Raw genomic sequence first — 24,477 nt, forward strand, 5'->3', positions numbered from 1 at the left:
CAGTGTGGATTGTTCACCCCACTGCAGAACTGTAGTTCTCTTCGCCCAAGGCGTTAACAAAAGAACAACTCCTGAAAGGTCTTTAAATAGATTCTCTAAAACTGTCGAAGCTTACCTTGGCCTTTTACGCAATAATACGTCTACACACAAAGACATTTGGGCTCCAGGCTACATCCTACACTCGGATTGCTAAAGGAACATGATTTCTTTATGAGAGCTTACTGGGCAAGAAAGAGATTCGGACATGAGTAGACAGAAAAAAAGAAGAAAAAAAAAAGGCAAGGTGAGGTTTATTGAAGAATTCATGACAGTTTCTTTGCCTCTCGGTAGCCCTCGTGTTGACAGTCTTTTGTTAAAACACAGTGATGCACACATTATTGTAGAAGTCAAGACTCAGCACCTGAACGTGCTTTACATTAGATATCAAAAAGAAGCTTTTATCATAACTCTGAATAAAAGAAACAAAGGCCATCTTTGGCACAAAAAATGAACATGATGGGAAAAAAAATGCACCTTTTTTGTGTTTTTAAATTACCAATATTTGGTAACTGTTGGAGTTCTTCTCATAGTAAAAACCAAAAGATTGCAAACAGATGTCACTTCATTTTGATTGAATGAATTTGCTTTTGGAAAACAATCACATCTTTGGTTCGGTGACCTATTTCTAAGATTCACAAATTCTGTAGTTAAGCAAAACACAGGCAAAAAGAGGCAGGGGAGTGGTGAAGAATGGATGTTTAACAATTTGTCGTTTGATATGTTTTCCTTTCTTAACTATTTAGAAAATCCCTGCTGTAAAGATGTGGCCATTTCTCCATAAAGTATGAAACGTTTGGCCTGAATTTGAACAAAATCGCATCAATTACGAGACAAATTCCCACCCTGACCGAGACGATCGGGCTCGATTCGTCAGCCTTGCGTGGAACAGCTGCTGTGCTCTGGGTAAAGGATCCCTAACATCAACACACTGCATTGTCTGCCACAGAACATGCCCACATGTACTGACATTTAAAAATAAAAAGTGAAACAGACAAATGTGTCATCGCAACTTGTCACCAAGGACGGAAAGAGTGATAGACACTGTTAGTGGGTACTTGTTTCCCCTCCCTTTGATAGACATCACCTTGGTTTAAACGGAAGGGCGTTTTCTCAAAGTGAAGTCAAGCCCAAGACTGCTTTGCTTTCAATCAGAACCAGTGATGGTGAGTCAGACACAGGGGTGGGCTAAAACAAAACTGAAAAGGGAGCCAGGGACACTCGCTGAACTCATAAAACTGTCTGTCCTTACAGCCAGGCAGTTCACATCACAGTGTGTGTTTGTGTGTGCCTATATACTGTATATATTACCCTGTATTAGGAGAGACTCCCTACCAGTGAATAGAACACTCAAGTGTCTTCAAGTTTTCTCCTTTACTGCTGCTCTGCTCACCTAAACACTTGAGTTTCAACGCAAACATGCTGACGTGTGACAACCAGCAAAGCAACTGCCACTGTGTGTTAGATCTACAGGATTAGCTACCTGCATTCAACTGTTACACACAAAACAAAAGGAAGAAAAAAATCGCATACAGACTTTTTTCTTCTCTGAGAGAACCATGCGATGTACATTCAGATCACTCCTCCACCTTGGTCTGTTGTTCGGCGCCCGGGGAGTGTGAACTCTGTCTCAGTGTCTGATCTTTGTGCTAAAAGAAGGCGACACCGCGGTCAGTCACACAGGAAACTGAAAAGGCAGACAACCACACATCCTGCCTGAGCTTTGGAAGAAACACTTCCTCCTTAAAAGTAGCAAGTGCAAGTACTAAAGCTCTCTCACGTGAAGGCAGTGAGGCGATGCCAAGAGATAAACATGATACTATATACGTATCCGCAGAAGTTTAAAGCCTAATATGGCAGATGTGTGCTCAGATGTCTCTGTAGGTGGGCGAGGTGGGGAACGACACATTTTCACCGTGATCTTTGGAGAGAAATTACATTCACAAAAATTTCAAGTGAATTAAACAGAAGTAACAAAGCAACATCAATAGCCTGAGGCTGCGTGTCCATCGCAGACACAAGTTTGAAGATATCAAAAACAACGCGATCTTCACTCCAAGATCAAAGACACTGGTAATGGCTATAAGTTGACCCTGAGGTCCAAAAGATTATTTGCCAATAGGCACCTTCTGTTCACTACTTTTGTAGTGTTGCTGAGAATGAAGGTAGTGCTCAAAGAACAAAAAAAACATTGCAGGAGCAGATCCGTTTCTCACTCTCACCAAAAAAATCTCAGAAGTGAAGGATGGTGTGCATCTTGATCTCACCTTCAAACTGGCAGTGAAATGGATGAGACGAACAGTGGCTCCAATGCACTATGGGAACGGTCTGTTTGCTAATACAGATGAAACTCTCCTCCCACTACGCTATTATCTTCTGACGAATGTCACATAGATATTTCCCTATACAGTCTGCGCGTCTCCACTTCAGACAAAACACATTTAGAAAGAAAAAAAAATAGTGTACAGCTCTTGTACAGCATTACAACAATGCGGTGGAACTCAGCAGCTTTCCACAAAACAGTCTTCATTTGTTCACTTCGGTATCTGCCTGTGCGTCTGGCCCACAGCAGCCGGCACCCTGGTTGCCATCAGGGCTTTTTGGCTGCTGTTTTGGCTTTCCCGTTGGGCCCCGTTTTGATCTGGGTCATCTCTACATCTGTCAAGGCGTCAGGAGGAAGGCACGAGCGCATGCGTTCAATGGCTCTCTGGTAAGCTGCCCTCTCCTGCTCCAGAGAGCGAATCATGTGCTTCATTTTGCTCTCCCGAGAAAGGAAGTTCTCCATGCTCGTCTCCAGAGTCTGAATCTTTTGCCGCGCAGCCTGGAGGACACAAACATTGTATGTTAGAGCACACAGAGTACAATGTATAGACTAACATTTAAACAGGAGGTGAAAATAATACAGGTTACAAAATCTCAGAACTAAACTAAAAGTCTAAAAAGGAAGAATTTGTAACTTGTAGTCACACGATAGCACGTGACCTTTTTAAAAGTGCAAATCAAATATGATTTTATTTCTTACAGAATCACAAGCACTTGTTAAATGTTGTACGAGCAGATTTCCAACACCATAGGTGTGACTCAGACGCGACAGATGGGACAGTAAATAAATATTTCTTTAACGTGTATTTATACGAAGACCATCAGGTGTGACTTTACTGGTTCTACTTTAAACATTAGTGAAGCGATATCTGCAGAGCATGCAGCATTTAGTCTCTTTGTCTTACAAACACTGGTACTGTGTTTTTAACTTGTGTTTTAGTGCCATCTATAGGTAGTTTTAGGTACTACTACTGGCTTCAAAATTGTCTCCACACAGTGACACTGGGTTAAAATGTTTACCTCAATTATATCATAGTCACGTCAAAATTAAGTAACAACCGGCAGGGGAGTGGGTGGGGCTGGGGTCTCATAGAGGTTTGAACCTTCACTTCCTTACCTGAAGTTTTTCCAGCAGCTCCATATTTTGCTTCTTCAACTGCGCATTTGTCTTCTCCAGCTTGTCAAGCCGCTCAGAGTCATCAGGCAGTGGTCCAGATTCTAACATCTCATCTTGTAGAACGTGGTACTCCACTTCGTATGCTTGCAGCTGCTTTGAGATGTCCATCTCCATTACCTGGCCATCAACAGACAGATAGATGCCACTGAAAGACAGCTCGTTATCGTACAACACTCTGGTACCAAAACATTAAGGTCAATGGAAATGCACCTGCATGGAGAGTTCATCAACAAATAGCCACAAAAAGACCAAAGTGATCTTACAAACAGCTTCAAATCACGTGGGCACCTTTCTGAGGTAAAAGCATATTCTGAAGCCTTACTGACACAGGCCAAGAGACTGGTCATCGACCCCCTGGCAATCACAAGTCGCTAGGGAACAAAGTGCATTCTTCGACAACAACCATGAATTTCAGTTATTTAGTGGTTGATGGATGTTGTAAGGATTTGAGCTTTGAGCTTTCACTAGTATCAAATTTGGGCCAGGATGCACTTCCAAGTGTTACTGTTTGTTTAATAATCTGGCACTGTAAAAAATTTTTTAAAAAGGCAGTTTGTGTACCTTAGCAATGGTCTGCTCCATCTGTGTGTGGCTGAGGGCGGGGATTGTCGTTTTCAGATAGTCCACAATGCTCTCAAAGCTGTCACACTCAACTATCTCCCCCTCATGGCTGCCCAGCAGACAGAGGGCCACTTTAAAAATCACCTCAGACCCCTCGACAAACACAAAATCTGAAAAACAGGCAATACATAAACCAGTAGTGATTTACGGTGTTTTTCCTTGAGCTGTAGGGCTTAGCAGACAATTCAATTATCATATCCAATTTTACATGTGAGCAAACAAACCATTAATCTAAAAAGAAAAAGTAAAAAAGATATGTATATACCAAAGATCCGGGACACAAAGCCGAGTGGGAATTGCGAGGCAAAGAGCGTGAGGAACCACGGCGCGGCGTAGAGGCTCGGGCAGATCTCGTGCTCCTCAAAGTGGTTGTACAGCTCACGGTGATAGTCGTGCAACAGCCTGGTGAGCTGGTACATCTGAATCTGCACACACACATAAACACAGAAGCAGGTCAAAACATGCTGCGTCAAACTGGTATGTCAGGACTTGTTAACAGAATGTCACAGAGCAATCCAGGAATCACAAGCTGGCAAGCCAACTTTTATCCAAACACAGAGCCCTTTAAGTATTATTATTTCATAGACTTGCTCAGACATGCGTCACGGCCAGACATTTGATGATCTGTGCTCTTTAACAGCACGTTAGTCAAAAGCACAACCAATAGAAAAAGGAAGCAGAAGTTAGCTCAGGCTAAAATTAGACAGTTATCAAGTTTTACAATTTCCTGACAGTTAAAAAGAAAGCAAGTAATACCTTTAGCTCCCTCAAACTGAGCCACTGTGCAGAGAAAACAGCCGAAACTCCTCCTGACTTTAAAAACTTTGGATTAAAAGTGTAAACCCTGCAGGGAAGAGAGACCTGGCTCAGCAGTTACCTGAAGCGGATTAAATATTACCACGCCTGCTGATGCTGTAACTGCAGCGAGGTCAGATGATGTTTAACAGATACAGAGCAGGAGTGGTTTGACTAAGAGGTGGAGACACTTAACTGCTGTTTGCTCTTGGTAGCTAATAAAACCCACACAAGGGCTCATGCAGCAGTAAGTAACAGCTAAAAGTGAATGTTTACAGCATAATAGCAGTTATGCAGTAACAAGCATTTGTTACTGTATAACTGTTTCGAATAGATTGGAATTTGTTTAAACTGAATGCCACCTTTGGCAATGGACATCTGCATGTGTTATTGTGCACAGCATTGTCTTTAAGGTCAGCGGTGGCACTGGAGCTTAACATTTGCAAATATTCCTGCAATACATGATGAACACAAACACTGGACATTGTGACAGAATAAGTTGTTCATTCCACCCACTGACCTGCAGAGAGACCATGTCGGGTCTGTACTGCCGCCTTATGCCAAGGTCATACATGAGAAACTTCAGCATGTCAAAGGCCTGCTCTTCACCCATGTGGAGGAGCAGAACTCCAGCCACAAAGCTGATACCCTGGCAGTAGCCAACCTGTGCAGCACAAGAATTTTAAAAAATGTTTAAAAAGGGGGTTATTGCAAATTTCACAACAATCATTACAGTACAGGCCTTAAAGTGAGCCACTGTGGGGATTACAGTATGTACCTCTGTATCCAGCAGAGAGTAAGCTTTCAGGAGGTTGTAAAGGGAGAGCTGTCCAGCGCCAAGCTGGGCTGAGAAGTACTGGTGGGTGGGGAAGGTCCGGCCTAATCAGAGAGACAGATAGTGAGAGTAAATGTGAGAAAAATAACCAGGAATTGTTGTTTTCTGGTTAACACATTAAACTACGAGCAACAATACTGAAGTGACAGCTCTGAAAACAGTCGCCTTTGCTGAAGGACCAGCGGAGGCCATCTTCAGATTTCCGGCCTTCCTCAACATATATAATCATAAACAGATACGCGTGTGTCATGTGAAAAAGAAAGTTTCTCTGTGCATTCCTGTCAAAAACTAAGCATAACCTTACTGTTCCCATTGGAATTCAGAGGTTCTGTAGCAGCCAGAAGCTAATTAATATATATATATCAGATGTTTATATCAGTTTGCTGGTCTGGAGCTTTCAGGTGTGTGTTAACACAATACCACAATCTTCCCAGGAGTGGACATGCCAGCAAATTCACCAAAAGGTCAGACTATATAATGCTCAAAGAAGCCGTAAAACACCTGAGAGCTTAATCCCAAATCTTACAGGCCTCAGTTAGCATGTTAAATGCTCGAGTTCATTACAATCAGAAAAAGAATGAAGTTTTGCAGCTTGTTTTGAAAAGTTTCCCAGACTTCTGCAGCAATGTCCTTTGGCCATAATGCACAGCACCACATTTGGCAAAAACCAAACACAGCATATCAGCACAATACGCTGTGAGGGGTGATGATTTGGGATCGTTTTTTAGCCACAGGACCTGGGCACCTTGCAGCCAAACATAAAGTATTCTACAGTCAAATGTGAGGTCAAAACTGAGTCATGCAACAGGGCGATGATCACAAGCACACAGTCAAATCTGGATCTTACACCAGATTGTTCATAAACAAATGCCTGAAAACCCCAATGAAGTGAAGCAATGTTGCAAAGAAAAGTAGGCCAAAATACCTCCACCCTAATGTGAAAGACTGACAAACGTATACATGTTAAAGGAGATTCTACAAACTGAATCATGGGGTGTACTTTCTTTTTCACATAGACACAGAAACTTTTCTACATGCATAGATTGTATCTGTATCTTTGATGAAATTCGTGGGTTTTTGTGGTCCTGTGCACACCTAAATCGACCAGAATGGCATGCTGCTGTGCGGTGAGCTGCTTGAGGAGGTCATGGTAATGGGTATCCAGGGCTAGCTGACGTGGCGGGAGTCTGTGACGCAGCCGGTGCTGATGGGAAAGAAGCAACCAGACTTCCCCGCGTCTGCTCTTTGGAACTCCTGCACACAAAGAACCACAACAGAAATAAAACAAACAATGTTAACTTACAATGTTTTTTGTCCTGTGGGGAGTTTCAGATTTATTTATAGCGCTGTTTACATGCCACTGGTGATACGGTTTTCTTTTTTCCTTTTTTTAGTGCCTCTCACCTTGGCAGAGGGCACGATACATTTCTTCCTTGTCTTGTGGGACCGTTGTTCTGCCCGGGGCTGTCAGTTTTCTCTCCCACAAAGCCTGTGCATCTTTGGAGCACTCGCTCACTTCTTGGTAGTTAAGCTTCATCTTGCGGATGTGCAGCTCATCTCGGCTCGCTGCAACAGAATGTATATGAATATATATATATATAAATATCAGTATAAAAAGCGACCGACTCATATTTAATACATTAAAGTCCATTAAAGACTCCGTTTTCAGAAAAAGAAAACAAAAAACGAGACTAAAGGCCAACAACTTCAAAATAAGCCCCTATAACTTTGGATTTGTAGCAAAGAATAATGACAATTAAAAGATTTCATGTTCCAGAGAAAGCGTGGATACAAAGCATCGCGGCTTCAACCTTTAATCACTGGATAACATGGAAACCCTTTTCACATAAACGCAAGCCACAATGGGCATGGAGAAACTTACAACAGCATAATGGGAGCACAAAAAATAACAGAAATCATAAAGTATGATCACCATGCACGCAAAAAAAAAAGCTGAATCGAATGGTACAATAACCAGCCACCAGACGCATGCAAAAAAATATCTGCTTTTATCCCAAATTCTCCTTTTATGTTGCTTACCTTCTATTAAACAGTTATTCACAGTTAGGTCCTCAGACCAGCATTGATGTCATAGTAGCAAACAAAGGGAAAGAGATGTGTTGGTGTTCAGAATATAAAAGCGACACATAGTACTTCTCCTGTCTGTCACTGGAAGCAACATATTTATTAGGTCCATGGTTTGATCTGGGCATTTACAAAATATTATGATCTTAGGTCTTTTCTTTAGCATTTTAAAGGGTAACTTCATTAATCATTCATTTATAATAAGAAAGCTGTTCCCAATCGCCAAAAATAAAGCCCCAAAAGCCCCCAAAATAACCCACTTGATGTCATTTTTTAGCCATTTGTTTCCTTGGGTTTGCAAAGCTGCATCTGGACAATCCACTGTAGCACTACTGGTGCTATTATTTCAGTCTTTTTATAAAGGAAAATTGCAAGACTTCACTGTAAGCTACACTACCGCTTCTACAGAAGTTTGTCTATCTGAAAGTGCTGCAAAACCAAAACTAAATGTAGCTTTGCTCAAGTGTCCCAAAACCAGTATGGCGTTACCAGACTTCTGAAAATAAACAAAAAATGAAAGAGCTTAACGAGCTGCTAACCTCAGCTCCTTTATCTCTGTCCATGATCATAAAGCTTCAGTTGGGAATGACAAGACTTTAAAGATTGGAGTACGGGGTAAGGGTTGAGTGTAAAGTTTAGATGACAGGTGAAGTAAAGAGACAGGAGTTTAAATTATTACTGTAATAAATATCTTCCTAGCTTAATATAACTTAACAATGATATCCAAGCTTTCAAGTTATAGATACTAACAGTTACTGAGGGGAAAAAAATACTTATATACACTTTGAAGTCTTTTGCGGTAATATCAATATCAGTCATAGTACCAGGCTCCACTCAAGTTCACTATACTTTGTGTAGAATTAACTAGTTAGACTCACCTTCAAGTCTCTGATTCTCCTTCTCCATACGCAGCAGGAGGATCTGTTGGTGGATAGCTGTCCTCCAGAGAGCCCGGTAGTCAGCTGCCGTCCTCTTTGACTTCCTCTCTGACCCAGGGTCGCCTGCCTGGGGCAGCAGCTGACCCAAAGGGTCCAGAGATGAGGCACGAGGAGAGAGAGGCAACAGCTCCCTGTTTTCGGAGTCGTCTGAAACACAACATCCAACACATGGTAAATATAGAAAATATATTGTTAAGTCAAACCTTTTGGGACAATGAATGCTAGAAAATAAAGATGGGCTTTCTGCAGTGATAGTTTGTTAGCACTCAGCTCTGCAGCCGCACACAGGCATTCAGACTGCTCTAGCTTCTGATCTGCTTTGGTTTTACAGTGTATTAACAGTCTCACTGCTCCCATCAATGCAGCAAAAAACACAGCAGGGAGCTCCAATAAACCCAGACCAATTTTAACTGAACAGAAGGACAAAAAAAAACAGAATCACTTCTTAGAGACAGATGTTTGACTATCAACATTGGAGACAAAACTCAAGAAAGCAGTCAAAAAAATGAAACTGTTTTTTCTGGCTTCAGTCAGAAAACATTCTAACTATATATGACTAAATCAGTCGTAAATAAAAATCATGATACAATTTTGCAATGCTGCTTGGTCAAAAACCTTGTTAGAGACTTATTCATGGGGGAAAACAATGGTACAAAGCTACTTGTTCTCCCTTTGCTCTTTTTCAACCCTCAGTCTTTGCATATAAGCCTGGAATTTAAAAATCTGTTTGAGGTACTGTCACTTCTTAGAAGAAGATTCGATCTGCCTTCTAGTAGATCTGTGGATCGAGTTGCCAGACCTGTGTGCGGCATGGATGCAGATGGCTTGTTCATTGGCGATGCGACTCTAAGAAAGATCTTCTGTCTCCAGGAGACCCTGCGTGGGCTCAGAGGGAGACCCCCGCTGAACGAGTCACTGCTACAGCCAGACAGAGTCCTCTTCCTGCCTTCGCCATTGCTACGAGAGAAAACAGCAGCGTCAGTGACACCTGATAAACGAGTCAGGTGTCAGCTTACACAGACTCTCTTTTCAGCACACTTTTACAAATGCAGACACACAAACATAAGCACACATACACACAATGGTGGTAAAATAATACAAGCTCTCTGGACTGATAAAAAAATAGCCAAGATGAAACTTCAACATACTGCGCCAGCCACTAACTCCTTCCCAGTGTAAATGTTAATAAAGCAGCAAAGTCAGCATGTAAAAGAGAAACATCGGCCACAGCTGAGGTGCATGCACGTGTGTTCATCTGCTGAAAAAGAAGTTGGTTTAGTAAGTGGAAATGAAAAATCAGAACTGAAAAACTTCCCCACCTCGTAGCAAATGTTTTCCTTCCAACTCAGCAAATAAATGCCGGTAAAAGCTGACCGTGATGAACATTGTTGCAAGCTTGGCTGGTGCTGCTGAACTGAATACCGAACGTCCCATTTCTCATCCATGTCAACAGAGGTTTTCTACACAAGCGTACAATTACCAGCCTTGCAAGAGCAAAAGTGGGTTGTGAAAATTTAAGCAAATTTTAATTCAGTTCCTTTGAAAGTGCAGATTGCATTCTTTAGTCTGCACAAGAACAGAGCTTTTTCGCTTCTCGCTCAGTGTCGCTTAAACAGCTGGCGAGCTTGTTTAGCACACAAGAGCCCGTCGGATCACGTGGGCAGTGAAAAACAGGAAGTGACCTTGGATTGAAACAAATGGCACTGAGAAAACAATTGTTCAACACATATAACGCTGTCTCTTTAACAGATTAAAACTCTTCCCCTGACCTACTACCTCTTGCTATGTTTTCATGCTCGCCAAGTCCCTAAGGGGCAAAGTTGTCAGTGCAATCAACAAAGCAAACTAGGCTGCGAGCACATTGGAGTATTTAGATCAAGTGTCTCCAGTGCTGTGTCATTTAAACTTCTCATTCATCATCATTGTAAGCTGTGCTCAAAAACTTGCTCCTACTGCTGCACCATCAGGTATCAAACATACTATATTTGCTTATTTGTGAAGCTAACCATTAATAGCAACTGCTGAACATAAACGTATCAGGGAATCTTATTAGCATGACAAGTTACGGTAGAGTAGCAACTCTTGCACCAGTCAGGAAGGATGAAGGTTAAAGCTGTGAGACACAGTTATTAAAGCAAAAAGCTTGCAATGCACATGCAAATGCAACAAGGGAGGGATGCATCAGCATCCCCTGCTGAGAGAAACAGGAAGAGGATGGCTCCAGCTGCATACATGGTGTGGAAAAAAATGAAAAAGAATTTTATCCTAAGACAAATTTGCTTTGGATATACAGAAAAAGAGATAAAGGGCAATAAAGCTAGGTGTTAAAAAGGTGTTGACAGCCAATGGGAATACTGCTACTGCCAGCAAAGAACAGCCTGTCCCTCCCACCCATCTCATTCCTGATGAAGTCCCCGGTATGGGGTGCATTTCAGTCTAAGCAAGGGGGGGTTGCCTGAGCACCCCCCTCTCACCTCTTGAGGCTCCCACTGTCTGGAAGGGAGTTCAGGGAACCCAGTGAGCCCTGGTAAAAGCTTTTCAGGAAAGTGGGAGCAGTGAAGGAGGAGGGGAGGCTGAAGGAGGAGGAGGAGGACTCGCTCTCTGAAACACTGCGTGTTCTTGGAACAGCCACGGGACTGGGCGGGCCAAACATGAAATGCCCACAAATAAAGAAAAACATTACACAAAACAAAGAGCTTTCGGTCCAAGCACAGAAATGAATAAGGGAAAAAAAACAAGTGGGGAGCTTATGAGGGATCAAAACAGTGACAGGAAACTTGTGATGCTATTGTTCGAGGACAGCGGGGCAGAAGGTGAAGAGATTATAGACTGATCAAAGTGCTGCAAATAGATTACAATGTCTGTGCACACACACTGTTGACGCGATTAAAAGAAAAGCAACCAGTTCTAATGATTAAGTTAGCATTAGCCATATCTTCAAACAAAACACAAAAGCTCAATCCAGCAAAGGCGAAAAGGGAGGGGATCTGTATAACTGCAAAAAGGAACAAATTATTAACTCCTGCAAATATCACCAAACAGACGCAGAACCCTTCTTTAAAACTGCAGAGGGTGATTAACTGTAAACTAGCTTATATTTACCTGCTTTGCAGCAACTCTGGGTTAACGGATTGCTGCCTGCGAAGCGGAGTGTGTTTGTTCTGTATTGGCAATTGGCCGTCGAAGGAGATGCGTTTTTTCACAGGTGGATGGCTGAAGGTGTGAGCGCGCCGACGAAACTGAAAGCCAGCTTCCGGGTCTTCGTCCGGGAAGGCAGGAGGGGAACCTGGGGGGGAGTGACCAGGAGATTCCTCATCCTGCTGAAGAGGACAGAATTTGTAAGGCGGGAAGCAGTCAGTCATATTTATGACTTCACTGTTTTCCAGTGATGCATATTTAATGACATTTTTTATGAATGGCTTAAATTTCTGAGGATCATACAATCAAACAAAAAGTCAGTGACAGAAGGCAAAAGTCAAAAAGTCCATGTTTCACTGGAAGTTAAACCACACGACACAGCTCACAGCCAAGTTAAACACTCAATCGCACACTCACCTATTCAACCCACAGCAAGCCTCAATCCATGGTTCAACTTTATACTCCACGCTATCACTCCGTGCTGCCTCATGTCTGGTGGCACAACTCCCACATCTATTGTATTCTAATGGCCAGTGTCCTGTGACTCACAACATCACACACCATTGGAGGGGAGGACCTCGGTGACACGCAACTGTACACGAAAGCCCTCCTATCTCCTTCCATCATGCTTTTAGAGACCTCCCTATTTAAGATCAGGGTTAGGTCATGCTGCTGCTTACAATGCGCTTTTTTTTTTAATGTCATCAGCTACAGCTGATGACATTAAAAAATTGAGGGCTACAGCTGATGACATTATAGACTAGAAAGAGGTCTGTTTGCAAATCACGCTAGACGATGATGTCATCTAACAACCTGATGCTGTTGTTAATTTTAGGAAAAACTGATGATAGAATTTTACTCAAATCAGAGACTTTTGCAGTAATCTCTCTTACGTCAGGGCCGAGAAGACAAATCCAGGCCACACGTGGCTCAGCAGATGCGTAACTGGACATCCTGAGTGGGATTTCCTTTTCACCAGCTCATCACATCCTGACAGAATCCCCACTACTTACAATGAGACTACTTACTCATTTAATCCCAATCAAAGCAACTTTTTCCTGACTTTTTAAAGACATCTCAATGACAGAAACCTTTACTTGAACCTCATAAATTAAAATGATATATGCCACTCCATGATAAATGATCGCTTACATTTGTTAAAACCTGCAATAGCCAGTGCGGCTAATCATAGATAAAAGAAAGAGAAATAATAGCTTAATAAATTCCCAGACACTTGGAGCTGCCATTTGAAGACTGATATTAATAATCGTCCTTACTTGGCGGTTAGTATTCTCAATAAATCTGATATGACAGTATTAACACATCTGGTGAAAAAAGTCACACATCTGCTACAAGGAGAGAGTATTTCATACTTTTGCGGCCTCAGTAAAACAAGTAACACTTCTTTTCTGTAGTTTTAACCCTTTAAAGTCTGTTTGCAGGTCTCCAGCAGGTTTGTGACTGTAGAGGCCGTTGTAATAATACCAAATTAAAATCATGATACAACACCAAATATTGCCTTTCAAGCTTATTAGAATTGTACAGTCTCTGTTTTTGCCTTATATGCTGTACTTTCATTGTATGTTTCACTGAATCACTAAGGTGATTTCCCATTTTCCTAAAAAAATATGAAAAATGAAGGATGGCTCGAGACATTTGCACAATATTCTACAGCATGTGCTTTATGATGTGTTATATAACAATACAGTGGTTCCTCGTTTATCACGGGAGTTGCGTTCTAAAAATAGCCCGTGATAAGTGAAATCCACAAAGTAGCCAACGTTATTTTTTTCGATTATTATAGATGTTTTAAGGCTGTAAAACCCCTCACTACACACTTTATACACTTTTCTCAGACAGGCATGAACATTTTCACACTAATCTCTCTTGTTTAAACACTCTCCAAGTTCTAACCTTCGTAGAAAATTAAGTCCAGTATTATAGAATGAAACCAAAGTGCAAAATGCTTTGTCGACATATTTGTGTTTGTTGATTAGAAACCTTAAAAACATACAGTGCAGCACTTCAGAGTCACACTGCTAGCGATTGAAGATTTATGTAAATTTGACAAGCTGGACGCATTCTGTACTGTACAGAAGACACGGCACGAGATTGATTGGCAATGGTCTATAGCCAATCAGGATGCAGAACACAATGCACGGTAAAAAACAAACAAAACAAAAAAACCCATGCAAAAAATCCAGCATCCCTGTGCTGCATCGGCATTTTAGTTACAAATGCGTTTGCTGCATTTCAAAGAAACCTCTTTAATTAATTCTAAGTATAGAATTATAAAATAATTGCTACACCAGCCACAACTTTATGTTGGGTTTGGTTTAGCCTAACCTAGCCTTTAGATTGTAAATTGGGTGCCTGGCACTCAATTGGTTCATTTGCTTGTTTACTTGTTCATCGTAGCAGCGTACTGCTAAACCCATCATGACTGATGAGGAGTCAGAGGGACCATATCATGCTCTCACTCCACATTTTGCACAGCAGTAACCACAAGGGAGCCAACAACCTTAAACGGCTCACTAGCAGCTCTGTACACACGTTCCCTCTTGTACTGTTCTGCCTTTTTGTCAGTGCAAGCTTCATTATAAAACTATGTGGGAAAAAACGCAGCACAAAATCGTTTCTCCTCATGCGAAGAGGACTGTTGGCAGATCCACCTACTGACACTGATGAAAGTGAAAGTATTCTTATCGACCTGCCCCTTTCCCGAGGACACAGTTGGAATATAGCATGCTTTTAGATGCCACGGGGTAAGAGTGAGAAGTCTCAGAGTCCCCCGACTGAAGCTCTGGGAATTCTCATGTTCATCCTCAAGGACACTTACTCTTTCAAAACTGCTCATGCTTCCCATGCTTCCCAAGCGGCCGCGCATTCGACTGGCGCCCTGGTGACAGAGATGATTGTACAAAAGTTATAAAAACACAAGTGGGTAAATTTAAAAAATAAATAAATAAATTTTAAAAAAGTAAAAACACTCTTTTTTTTTCTTTTACACAATTGTTTCTGACAAAAAGAAACAGCGATTAGATTAAGAGTGAAGCAGAAAGAAACAAAGGGAAAACGTTTCCTTGCTGCCTAACAGCATTATTGTTCAGCTAAGTCTCTAAGATAATAACAGATGGCAGCAGAGTTCTCCTGGACGCCTCTGCTAAGGAATTATTCTGCTGTCTCACTGGCAGATATGGGTCAATCCAAATCCCTGTGATGACAGTGACACAGAAACAGAAACCTAGAAGACTAGTAAGAGGTAAACATCATGGCGGCTCTACTTTCTGTCCGATGCGGAGACATAAAAGACAGGGATAAACTGGGGGAAATAAGTAAATGGTTATAATAATATAACGGCAGGAAATGGGGAAGATAAGGCAGTGGCAGAAAAGGAAACATGTTTAAAAAGACCCACCCTTGCAAAGATATTCTCCAGAGAGCTAGTGAGGGATGAACGCGCTTTATTCTTAAAAATGTCGAGCTTGAAGCGACTGCCGGTGGCTGCGCCATCTCCTGCTGCTGAGCTGTTTGCTGCATTCTGTTAGACAGCAAAAGAAAAAGATTTAATTAACAAGACTTCAATGAATTTAATTATAAACCAAAACAGGTTCACTGTACGAATACAGTTGCAGATCCTGTGATAAAGCCTGCAAGAAACAGCCAATAGCTGCTAACTGCTTTAAAAGAAGTGGTGCTGCTGCTGGAGACTGCGCTATGATTGATAATATTTAGCATGCAGATCGCTCAGGGTATATCATTCCAAAGCAATTATCCACAATCCTCTCATACTTTAAATGTCGTGTTTCCCCTCTCAGCAACTCACGGAACGTAAACAGCGGTTCATTGTAGGTCTCAAGGAGAGGGACATCTACATCTATACAAAGCAACAAGCTTTACATTTAAGACAGCAGCTAAGGAGTTCTTTTACCATCAATATTTCTACACAATCCCTTTATCAACACAAAGTCCAAAAAACAAAACCTTAGGATACAGTCTGAGAAATTCTAATTTTATGCCATTTCATGCAAGCGATTTTCAGAACCATCAGGGGTCTGAATTGACGTTTCTCAGATTTCATGTTAAGGACCACTAGAAACATTTTAAGGATCCAGCCTGTCTGTTTGTTTTTGCTTTTCAAAATGAAATTTAGAGTAAAACCAACAAATCGATCGACAACTGTGATGTCGCCAAGTGTCGATTCTCTATTCAACAGAAACACCACTTTGCTGGAAATTATTTCTGGACCGTGAGCTTTCTCGTGCCCTTACCTTAGGGGCCTCTCCAATGTGGAGGTGGGACTTTTGTTTGGTTTCACAGAGCTGTCTCAGATGAAGAATCACAAGCTCATTCTCCTCCTGGTCTGACGCAGGCTTCAGTCTCTGCAGAAATGAATGCACAAACACTCAAGTGTGAATCAACAGCTGTAAGAAATAACATGTTTGTATCAAAGTGTCACCTCCATTGCCAGACCTGAACTCGCTCAAAAATCTCAGCTTGCTCATTGTCGGTCAGCTGGGAGAGATATTTCTGGATGGATAACTTTGCTCTAGGTGGGTAGAGACCTGGAAACAGAGAAGATGAAATAAGCTGTACTCTTTAACTTGCTTTAACTCTGAGAAAATTCAATATATTCATGAGTCAAAGCCGAGAGAAGTGCCGGATGTGCCGGATGTCTGATGCAGGTGACATGACCTACCTTCAATCCTCTCGCAGAGCTTGTGCAGGTCATGCATGGGGCAGGCTTCGCATAGCTGGATCTGAGTCTTGTTGCTTTGTAAGGCGGCTGCTGTACTGAAGGCCTGCTTCAGCGTCAGCATCACCTCGTCCACCTGACACGCACAAGCGAATGAACACACACACGCACAAAGAAAGAGATGTTTGCCACATGCACTTAAGAATTTCATTTTATTTACATAATTCCTGTGACTCACCAGGGATTCACTGGCACACTGGAAAATGTAGCACACGTACTGACTGGGACCAGACTCTGAGTGGTGCCGACAGATGAATCCAAAATGGTCAGTATGTTTGATACCCTGGGGATGGGAGCAAACGACAAACTAGCCTCAGAGGCCTGGGATAGCTGTGGAACTTTATAGCACATCACCATAATGATGATTTAATTATATCATATTTAATTACTAAACAACCAACAAAGGTGAAAAGAAGTGTATTCTTACATTACTGACAAAGATCTGCCACTAAATTAAGGAATAAACACTAAAGGTCTGCTCTTGTGTAAAGATGAGCAAAGGCTCTCTGTGATTAGATTCCAGTTGCTAGGGCTGCAGCAGAGACACAAGAGAGACCTTTTCAGCGTAAACATTACAAGTAAATATACACCAACCTGACAGCACGATGAGATATCCTTGAAGTTCTTCTCCAGGACCACAGTTTTACTGTCAGGACTTATAAGGTTTACTTCAAAACGTCCAACCTATGAAACACGAGAGACCACGGTCACACAGAGTGAAGCAAAAACATGAAATAGATGCATGAAAAGTTCTCACAAAACAACACGGATGGGAGAGCATGTGTGTAAACACACTGGGATCTCCTGTGATGTTAAGCATTTTATGACTAGGACTATAACTATTCCGGGACCCGATCGGCAACAGAGATAAAAGACGCTCACGTGCGCTTTAAAATCAGGGTCAGCGAGTCTCCGCTAATGATTTTTCCTCATAATTGACTGCTACGTACAGTATCACATCGAGCGTTGTGCTCTAGTTTTTAAAATTAGCTTCATGACGAAACAGGCATGGTGCGTGAGGAATGGCAGCTGGCTCACAGTGCGGCGCACATGTTTTTCATGAAGCAGCGACCGTGTGTTATCACAGGAGCAGTGGTGAAGTCAATTTTTATTATTTTTTTTAATACCACAGGAGTTACGGCCTTATTAACTGGAACAGTTACACCAGGCCAAGCTGGTCTACACATTATAGCTGCCAGCCACGTGCACATAAAAATGATTTGCAGTGGTGTGAACCTCAGCAGTGAGACTCTATGCAAAGGAGGCCTCCGTGACAAACAGCGCTGAGGCCAGCGACCATTTGGTTTTCTGGTGTAACAGATGGAATCAAGTTTTACAACACAAATTATGGTTTGGCATGAGGAGCTTAAAAAAAGCCATCCATATTATTGAAGTGGAGTGGAGTAAATGCAAAACAATGCAAAATAAGACACCCGGCCAGCCCATCTGTACACTGCGTGCACATACACGTAAGGTGGACATCCCTTTAAGCTCACTGCAAATTATTTATTAAGATATAAATGATGCCTTCAGGGCCCAGGTCAGTCACTTCTCTCCATACTAGACAAAGATTTTCATGTGAGAACACTGTTATTTTGAGAAGTGTTCTGCATCGAACCGAAGGAAAGAACTTGAACAGTCATTTGGACAAAGAGAAGAGAAGCGCTCTCACTGTGACACCAACACATTAGCAGCAGTACCGCACAGCCCTTTACTCCGTTCAACTTCTCCTACCTGAAAGAGCATAGTGCGGTTTTTGTCTGCATCCGAAGGCTGAACGTGATTTGGTGCGCTAGCGTGACGGCGGCGTGTGGAAACCATGACGATGCCTTCTCCCGGCTTCCTCTGCAGACTCCCCACCATGCTGCTGCAGCGTGTCCGAAACTCCTGGGGCTCCTCGAATCCCGAGTCCTCCTGGATGGACTCGGGGAACGCTCCTCGTAGGTTGCTCTGACTGCCGCTGCTGAGAATACCTTTACCTGGATCAGACACATCAAACATGAACTCACACCTAAGTTTAGAAAATTACATCACTAGAACCTTTAGTCGCTATTGATCTAATGGATATACTCCAGTGCTGTTCTACCAAGTACACAGGATTACCCAGTTTGACTGAATCATTAAATTAACCTAGATTTTTCTACTGACCTCTTGTTTTTAGTAAATGGTTTACTTGCCTCCTGATAAACATTAAGTGATAATAACAGAGTTATTCTAATTGTGTATTTTTTACTTAGTTTTTATTTTAATTTCATTTTCATCTTGTTTGTAATTCAGTTTAGTTTCACTTGATTTTCTTGGTTCAGCTTAGTTTTTGTTAGTTTCAGTTTTCGTTTTAGTCTTTTTAGGAAACTCAGCGACCGCATATATTACCATAAAAACACAGAAATTTTTGAAAGCATACATTTAGAGTTCCAATAAACACATCCATCAATGTCTCAGTTATAATCATGTTTTTACCAAACTAACAGATACTAAACCCAAGGATATTTCCTATAAACATTTTATCTTTATTACAGTTTTTTTAAGTCTAGTTCCTATTTTTGCTTGTATAGCCAGCAACTTGATAATTACATAAATGTGGATGGCTGCCATATTTTGTGAAAAGTAAGCGTGCAAGTTGCTGTTTTCCATTTGGAACACTAAGCCTGTCAACATAACAGCGAACACAGTGTAATACAAGGAGGTGCACAAACAGAATAATCCACACCGAGTCAAAGTGAGCACTGTAAACCAACCAATAGAAGAAACATTATAATCATTATTTGGCTGAAGCTAAATTATGCAAGCAAATGTTGTCATTTTGGGTGCAGAACAGACACGTCTACAAATGTAAAGTCGCTCTTTGTCTCCTTGTGTTTAAGCTTGATTTTGAGTTGCAAATCAGCTTTTGTGTCCTTGCAGAACTGACAGTAGCAACATTTACTTACAACAATGTGGGACATGTGAACCTGACCAGCCTCCAAGTTACTGGTTGTTGCTGTGCACACATACATCATTTCAATAAAACATTTCCTCATCATAAATTTGTTTGATGCGTTCGTCTCTACCTGAGGTCACGTCCTCCCCTCCATGACCTCTGGGGTCTTCCATAGTCTCATTCAGAGCAGAGGAGAGCGGGTCTCCTTCGCCTCCCATGAGAAACTCCACAGGGGGGCTCTCCGTGGATCCTCGTTGACCGTTGAGGAGTCGAACGCGTTTGCGCTCAATCTCGTGCTGGCGAAACTTGTCGATGCAATCATCGACGAGCGTGGATGGAGCCTTCTTGTATCCGACCGTCACCTGGGATTTTTGCAACACCAACAGCATTCATTGAAGCCCTTTTTTATCTTAAAAACACTCCATTCTAAAGGCATATGCACAGATTCCTACCTTGCCACAGTAAAGCACTTCAAACTTCTGGGAGTTGTAGAAGGCCTCGTCGGTTTCCTGTTTGGGCTTGGCATCTTCCTTAAGCGCTGTTTTGGACACTTGGCGAATATTACTAATTACCTCAGGGACCTGTAAGCGAGGCAAGTGGAATGAAAGGATGTGATGAACAGCAAGACAGGAACAAAGAAAAACCATGACAAAAAGACTAAGAGAGGTCGAGGGGAACACCAGCTTCGCAGACATTGAAAGAGCACGAGTATAACATCACCCTAAAATCTAAAAGAACGCAATTTCTAACTTTTCGTCAGGTTCTGTAAAATATGAACATGAATAATGCTTCATGTCATTCTCAAAATGACAAATAAAAACTAAGAGGAAGTAAAAAATTAACAGTAAAAAAAATTATGAGGAATCATATCAATACTGTTGTTTTGGTTATGCATGTTAAGACATAAATAAAATAAAACCATATTTAGACTTGAAATTTAAATAACTTGAAAAGAGCAAAAGATTTGAACAAAAACTGGTTAACAATAGACGGACCAAAAGCTACAGTGGTGTCAGAGGTAGGCGTGCAGCCATGGGGAACACCCACTCTCTACAGCAATGAACAGAAAACAGAAGGCTGGGGGAAACTCGAGACTTGAAGGTCGATAAGCTTATTGCTGCTACACTGTGGCACTTAAACATTAGCAGGCAGCTAGTGTGTTAGTGTCATCAAAGCTTGATAACAGCTTGCTTTGATAACAAGTCAAAGATTTAAAAAAAAAAAAAAAAAAAAAAAAACAGGCAAAAGACAAGACAAAAAAAAAAAAACACCATAATTTAGGCTTTGAATACTTTTACAATGGGGACCGAACAATAGCAGTGGAGTCAGAGAGCAATGAATCACCGCTGCACTAAAATTTTGGCAGCAAACAACTGACTGAAAGCCTCGACGCTAAAGCTCCCTAAAAGAAGCAGAGTGCCTGGAACTAATGCTGCAGCCAAGGTCAGCCAAATACTGTGTTTAAGACAACAGTGAGGGCTAGAACAAACAGCAGCTCCACACACTGCACACATCAGATCAGATAAGAGCTGGATACAGGCAGTTGAACAAATATATTTCTAATGTGGACTGGAGAGGGAAGTTGTATAGCAAAGTACATGGCGCTTACTTCAGAGGTGTGACCAGAACAACAGAGCGCAGAGAGGGGAGGGCAGGCAAACAGGAAAAGAAAAGCTGTGAATGAACTCAAACATCCTGACAAAGCCCATGTCTGATTTTCATAAAAGGCAATGAGATCAAATGCGCGTCTGCTACTGGGGCTATTTTAAAGTCCCACTTTCTAAGCGCCTGCTTTCCCACCTCCCCCTTCAAGGCCTTGCGCTTTTCCTGGCTGGTGACAGAGCGTTGCCTTGAGATGAGGAAAAGTGGAAGTGGCTGGGGTGGGGGTGATGCTCAGTCCTAATCCCACACTCCAGAAACTGTGAATGATTTTCAAACTGTTGGCTGACTTATTTCCAGGATAAAATAATATCGCGGTGATCATTTTAAGCTTCAGAAACAAATATCTGCGCTCTCTGTAAACGCGGGTTGTGAATAAATGAAAACATGCTGTAATAACTTACAAGGGATGAAAAATAAACCACACATGGGATCTTGATGGCTACATTTTGTGGGAAAGTGCACTACGAGGTCGAGGTAAGCAAAAGGTCTTGTTGGCTGAGAACTACAGCTGGCCACCACAACACTTTGTCACAAAGGGAGGGGGAAAAAAGAGACAGATTTGTCTAAACATTAAAAGGAGCTGCTTTATTATACAGGAGTAAGATGATGCCGAAGCGCCACTCCGTGCGATCAATTATTCCTTATCTACCCAATACAGAGTCGGCAAAGGTGCTCGCTTCTTGAAGGGAGACATGCACAGACAGGCAGGCAGAAAAGCTGTTGAGGAACTAAAGGAAAGCCAGCGTCCTCTTCCCACTAAAGCGGTTCTTTAAACTAGCGTAACATTCAGTGATCACAGGCTGGCTTCATTAAACGATATAAGCGACGGCGGTTGTGAAGCAATGCTTCTCTATAAACACCAGTAGCAGAGCAGAGCTTTAGAGCTTAGGTGAAAACAAACACGGGAATAGTGCCCTCTGAGCTGCTAGAGTCCTGAGTACTCTCAGTGCATAGCTCCCATCATGTCCAAGCGCTCTTCAAAAGCCCCTAATAACATCAGATCTTACAGTAGATGGCACATTGCTCTGCTGCTATTATCGGCAGCAATAAGCCAGACCGCTGAGAAGCTGCGGAGTCTCACGTTCGGCCACAATATCTGTGATTAGGCCTAATTAGGCTCTTTTGGAGGTGCACAGGTTATCACTGTGTCAATAAAAAGATAAGAATGGAAACAGAAAGCAAGCGAGAGATGAAACGTAATACCCCACGTCAGACCAGAAGCAATCAAAGATCGCATGCTTTTAACTTAAAAGCATGCGATGCAAGTTCTTAGAAAGTTGCCCAAATTGAATAGAAAGACGGAAAAAACAAACAAACTGTAGCTTATTAACGTCATAACCATAAACTTCGATTTATGGAGTTGCTTTAAGGCCAAATATCCGTCTTTGTGTGGCTCTGGCTCTGCAAGGATTTGTTCTGATGCCACTTCACATTTAAAGTTTGACCTCACTGTAGCCTGTGCTTTTCCATGTGGCTGAGGACAAATGTAAGTTGAACAAAATCCATATCAAAGTCAAAGTCAAAGTCAACTTTATTGTCAATTCTGCCACATGTACAGGACATACAGAGAATAGAAACTTCGTTACTCTCAATCCCTAGATAAAATAGAAAATGAACATTTAAATATAAGAGTGATTAAAAATGCAAGTAAAATATTTTAAAGTAAAAAAAATTAAATAATATAATACAATTTTACATATAACAAGAAAGCTATACAATATACAATATTTGACCACAACAACAAGCAAGCAACCAAACAAACAAACAAAAATTCCTTATGATATCTTTACTGCCACAGTGACAAGATGTCACAACTGGAAATTGTAATGCGTCAGTAAAACGTCTATTTTTTTTTTTTTTGCCAATACAAGTGTATATGTAAACATAGATCCTGGTAATAAAACAGCTATGGAGAGACTGTTTTTCACTTTGTTTATGCTCTGATTTTACTGAAACTTAGGAGGGAACTCACAGCCATGTGCAAAAGAAACTTTTCATAGAGTTTTATGCAGCCCTGTGAAAAACTAAGTACACACTATCATTTTCGCAGCAACAACTTGAAGTAATAATTTTCTGTCTTGTATGACTTCATCAGTCTTTTGCATGACTGCAGAGGAATTTTGGCTTGCCATCTAAAACTTTGCTTCAGTTCAATGAGGTTTGCAGGCATTTATTTATGCACAGCTCTCTAAACGTCCATGCCACAGAATTTCAATCAACCTGAGGTCTGGACTTTGGGTCATTGCAACACCTTTATTCTTGTTTTTCAGCTATTCTGTTATAGATTCGCTGCTGTGGTTGGGATCATTGTCTTGTTGCATGACCCAATTTTCAGCCAAGCTTTAGCTGTCAGACAGATGGCCTCACATTTCACTCCATAATACTTTGGTATAGAGAGGAGTTCATTGTGACTGCAAGGCGCCCAGGGCCTTTAGCTGCAAAGCAAGCCCAGATCATCAGCCCTCCACCACCATGCGTGACAGTTGGTAAGAGGTGTTCATATTCTTCCAAATCAGCCATACTTGTTCAGTATTTTCTCTAATTACAGTCTCATATGTAGATCTTGGGTTTTTCTGCATTCTCTCTGAGCGTTGCATGGGGTGACCTTGGGGTGAGTTTGGTGGGGTCCCCACTGTGCACCTGGCTGCCTGTCCTGTCAAAACTCACTTTTTCACATGACTGTATTTGATCCGGTGACTTATCTGTCCCACCAAATTACCAGACAAGCAGCTTGCTAATAATATACATTTTTATAAAGTTAATCCCAGAACTCAAGTATTCAAAGCTGCTTGCTATGCTTATCTGACATGTAACAACATATCAGTGACTGCAGACAGTTTCCCTTTCATTGTTAACTGTGCACAGAATATCATGATAACCGGTTACAAATATGTGGCCTCAGAAATCTGGTCACATTAACAGACAGACACTGGGCCACTTTTCCTTCTCTGGGCAACAGGTGCACGTAATATAAGAAAAAAAGCTTTTCAATTCCTGTCTTTGGCACAAAAGGGAAAGGCACTTGATATAATAGATGAAAAAGCAAGCTCTGCACAGTTTGTAAAGCTGAATGGTAGACAATGGCTTTTCCTATTTTAGTTTAACAGTGTGTGCCACTGTGACTGAAAATGAACATCACCCACAGCAGAGACAACAGGTTACCCAGTGAGTGATTCCACAGTGGTACTGTTC

At 41.7% G+C, this 24,477-nt stretch overlaps 1 protein-coding gene across 4 annotated transcripts in view; it reads right to left on the bottom strand.

Moving 5' to 3' along the window:
* Positions 1-273: 273 nt before the first annotated feature.
* Positions 274-24,477, bottom strand: part of tbc1d4 (TBC1 domain family, member 4) — a 28,008-nt gene continuing 3,804 nt past the window's right edge. For 2 of the 4 annotated variants that reach the window (XM_005733808.1, XM_005733807.1), the window contains exons 3-24: positions 20,076-20,204; positions 19,754-19,985; positions 18,438-18,682; positions 17,298-17,387; positions 16,882-16,986; positions 16,647-16,779; positions 16,421-16,512; positions 16,219-16,329; positions 15,366-15,488; positions 14,787-14,846; positions 11,912-12,129; positions 11,284-11,445; positions 9,609-9,766; positions 8,750-8,956; positions 7,191-7,352; positions 6,882-7,040; positions 5,730-5,830; positions 5,472-5,615; positions 4,422-4,581; positions 4,097-4,266; positions 3,476-3,652; positions 274-2,857 (exon numbers count right to left, since the gene is read on the bottom strand). In XM_005733808.1, coding sequence (XP_005733865.1) covers positions 2,627-2,857; positions 3,476-3,652; positions 4,097-4,266; positions 4,422-4,581; positions 5,472-5,615; positions 5,730-5,830; positions 6,882-7,040; positions 7,191-7,352; positions 8,750-8,956; positions 9,609-9,766; positions 11,284-11,445; positions 11,912-12,129; positions 14,787-14,846; positions 15,366-15,488; positions 16,219-16,329; positions 16,421-16,512; positions 16,647-16,779; positions 16,882-16,986; positions 17,298-17,387; positions 18,438-18,682; positions 19,754-19,985; positions 20,076-20,204 — 3,369 coding nt within the window. In that variant the 3' untranslated portion in view covers positions 274-2,626. The remainder of the gene's footprint in view (positions 2,858-3,475; positions 3,653-4,096; positions 4,267-4,421; positions 4,582-5,471; positions 5,616-5,729; positions 5,831-6,881; positions 7,041-7,190; positions 7,353-8,749; positions 8,957-9,608; positions 9,767-11,283; positions 11,446-11,911; positions 12,130-14,786; positions 14,847-15,365; positions 15,489-16,218; positions 16,330-16,420; positions 16,513-16,646; positions 16,780-16,881; positions 16,987-17,297; positions 17,388-18,437; positions 18,683-19,753; positions 19,986-20,075; positions 20,205-24,477) is intronic. The other 2 variants (XM_013911057.1, XM_013911058.1) reach the window with 2 other exon arrangements.

The sequence above is a fragment of the Pundamilia nyererei genome, unplaced genomic scaffold, assembly GCF_000239375.1.
Source record: "Pundamilia nyererei isolate P.nyererei 1_Seehausen unplaced genomic scaffold, PunNye1.0 scaffold00055, whole genome shotgun sequence".
In the NCBI taxonomy this organism is placed as follows: domain Eukaryota; kingdom Metazoa; phylum Chordata; class Actinopteri; order Cichliformes; family Cichlidae; genus Pundamilia; species Pundamilia nyererei.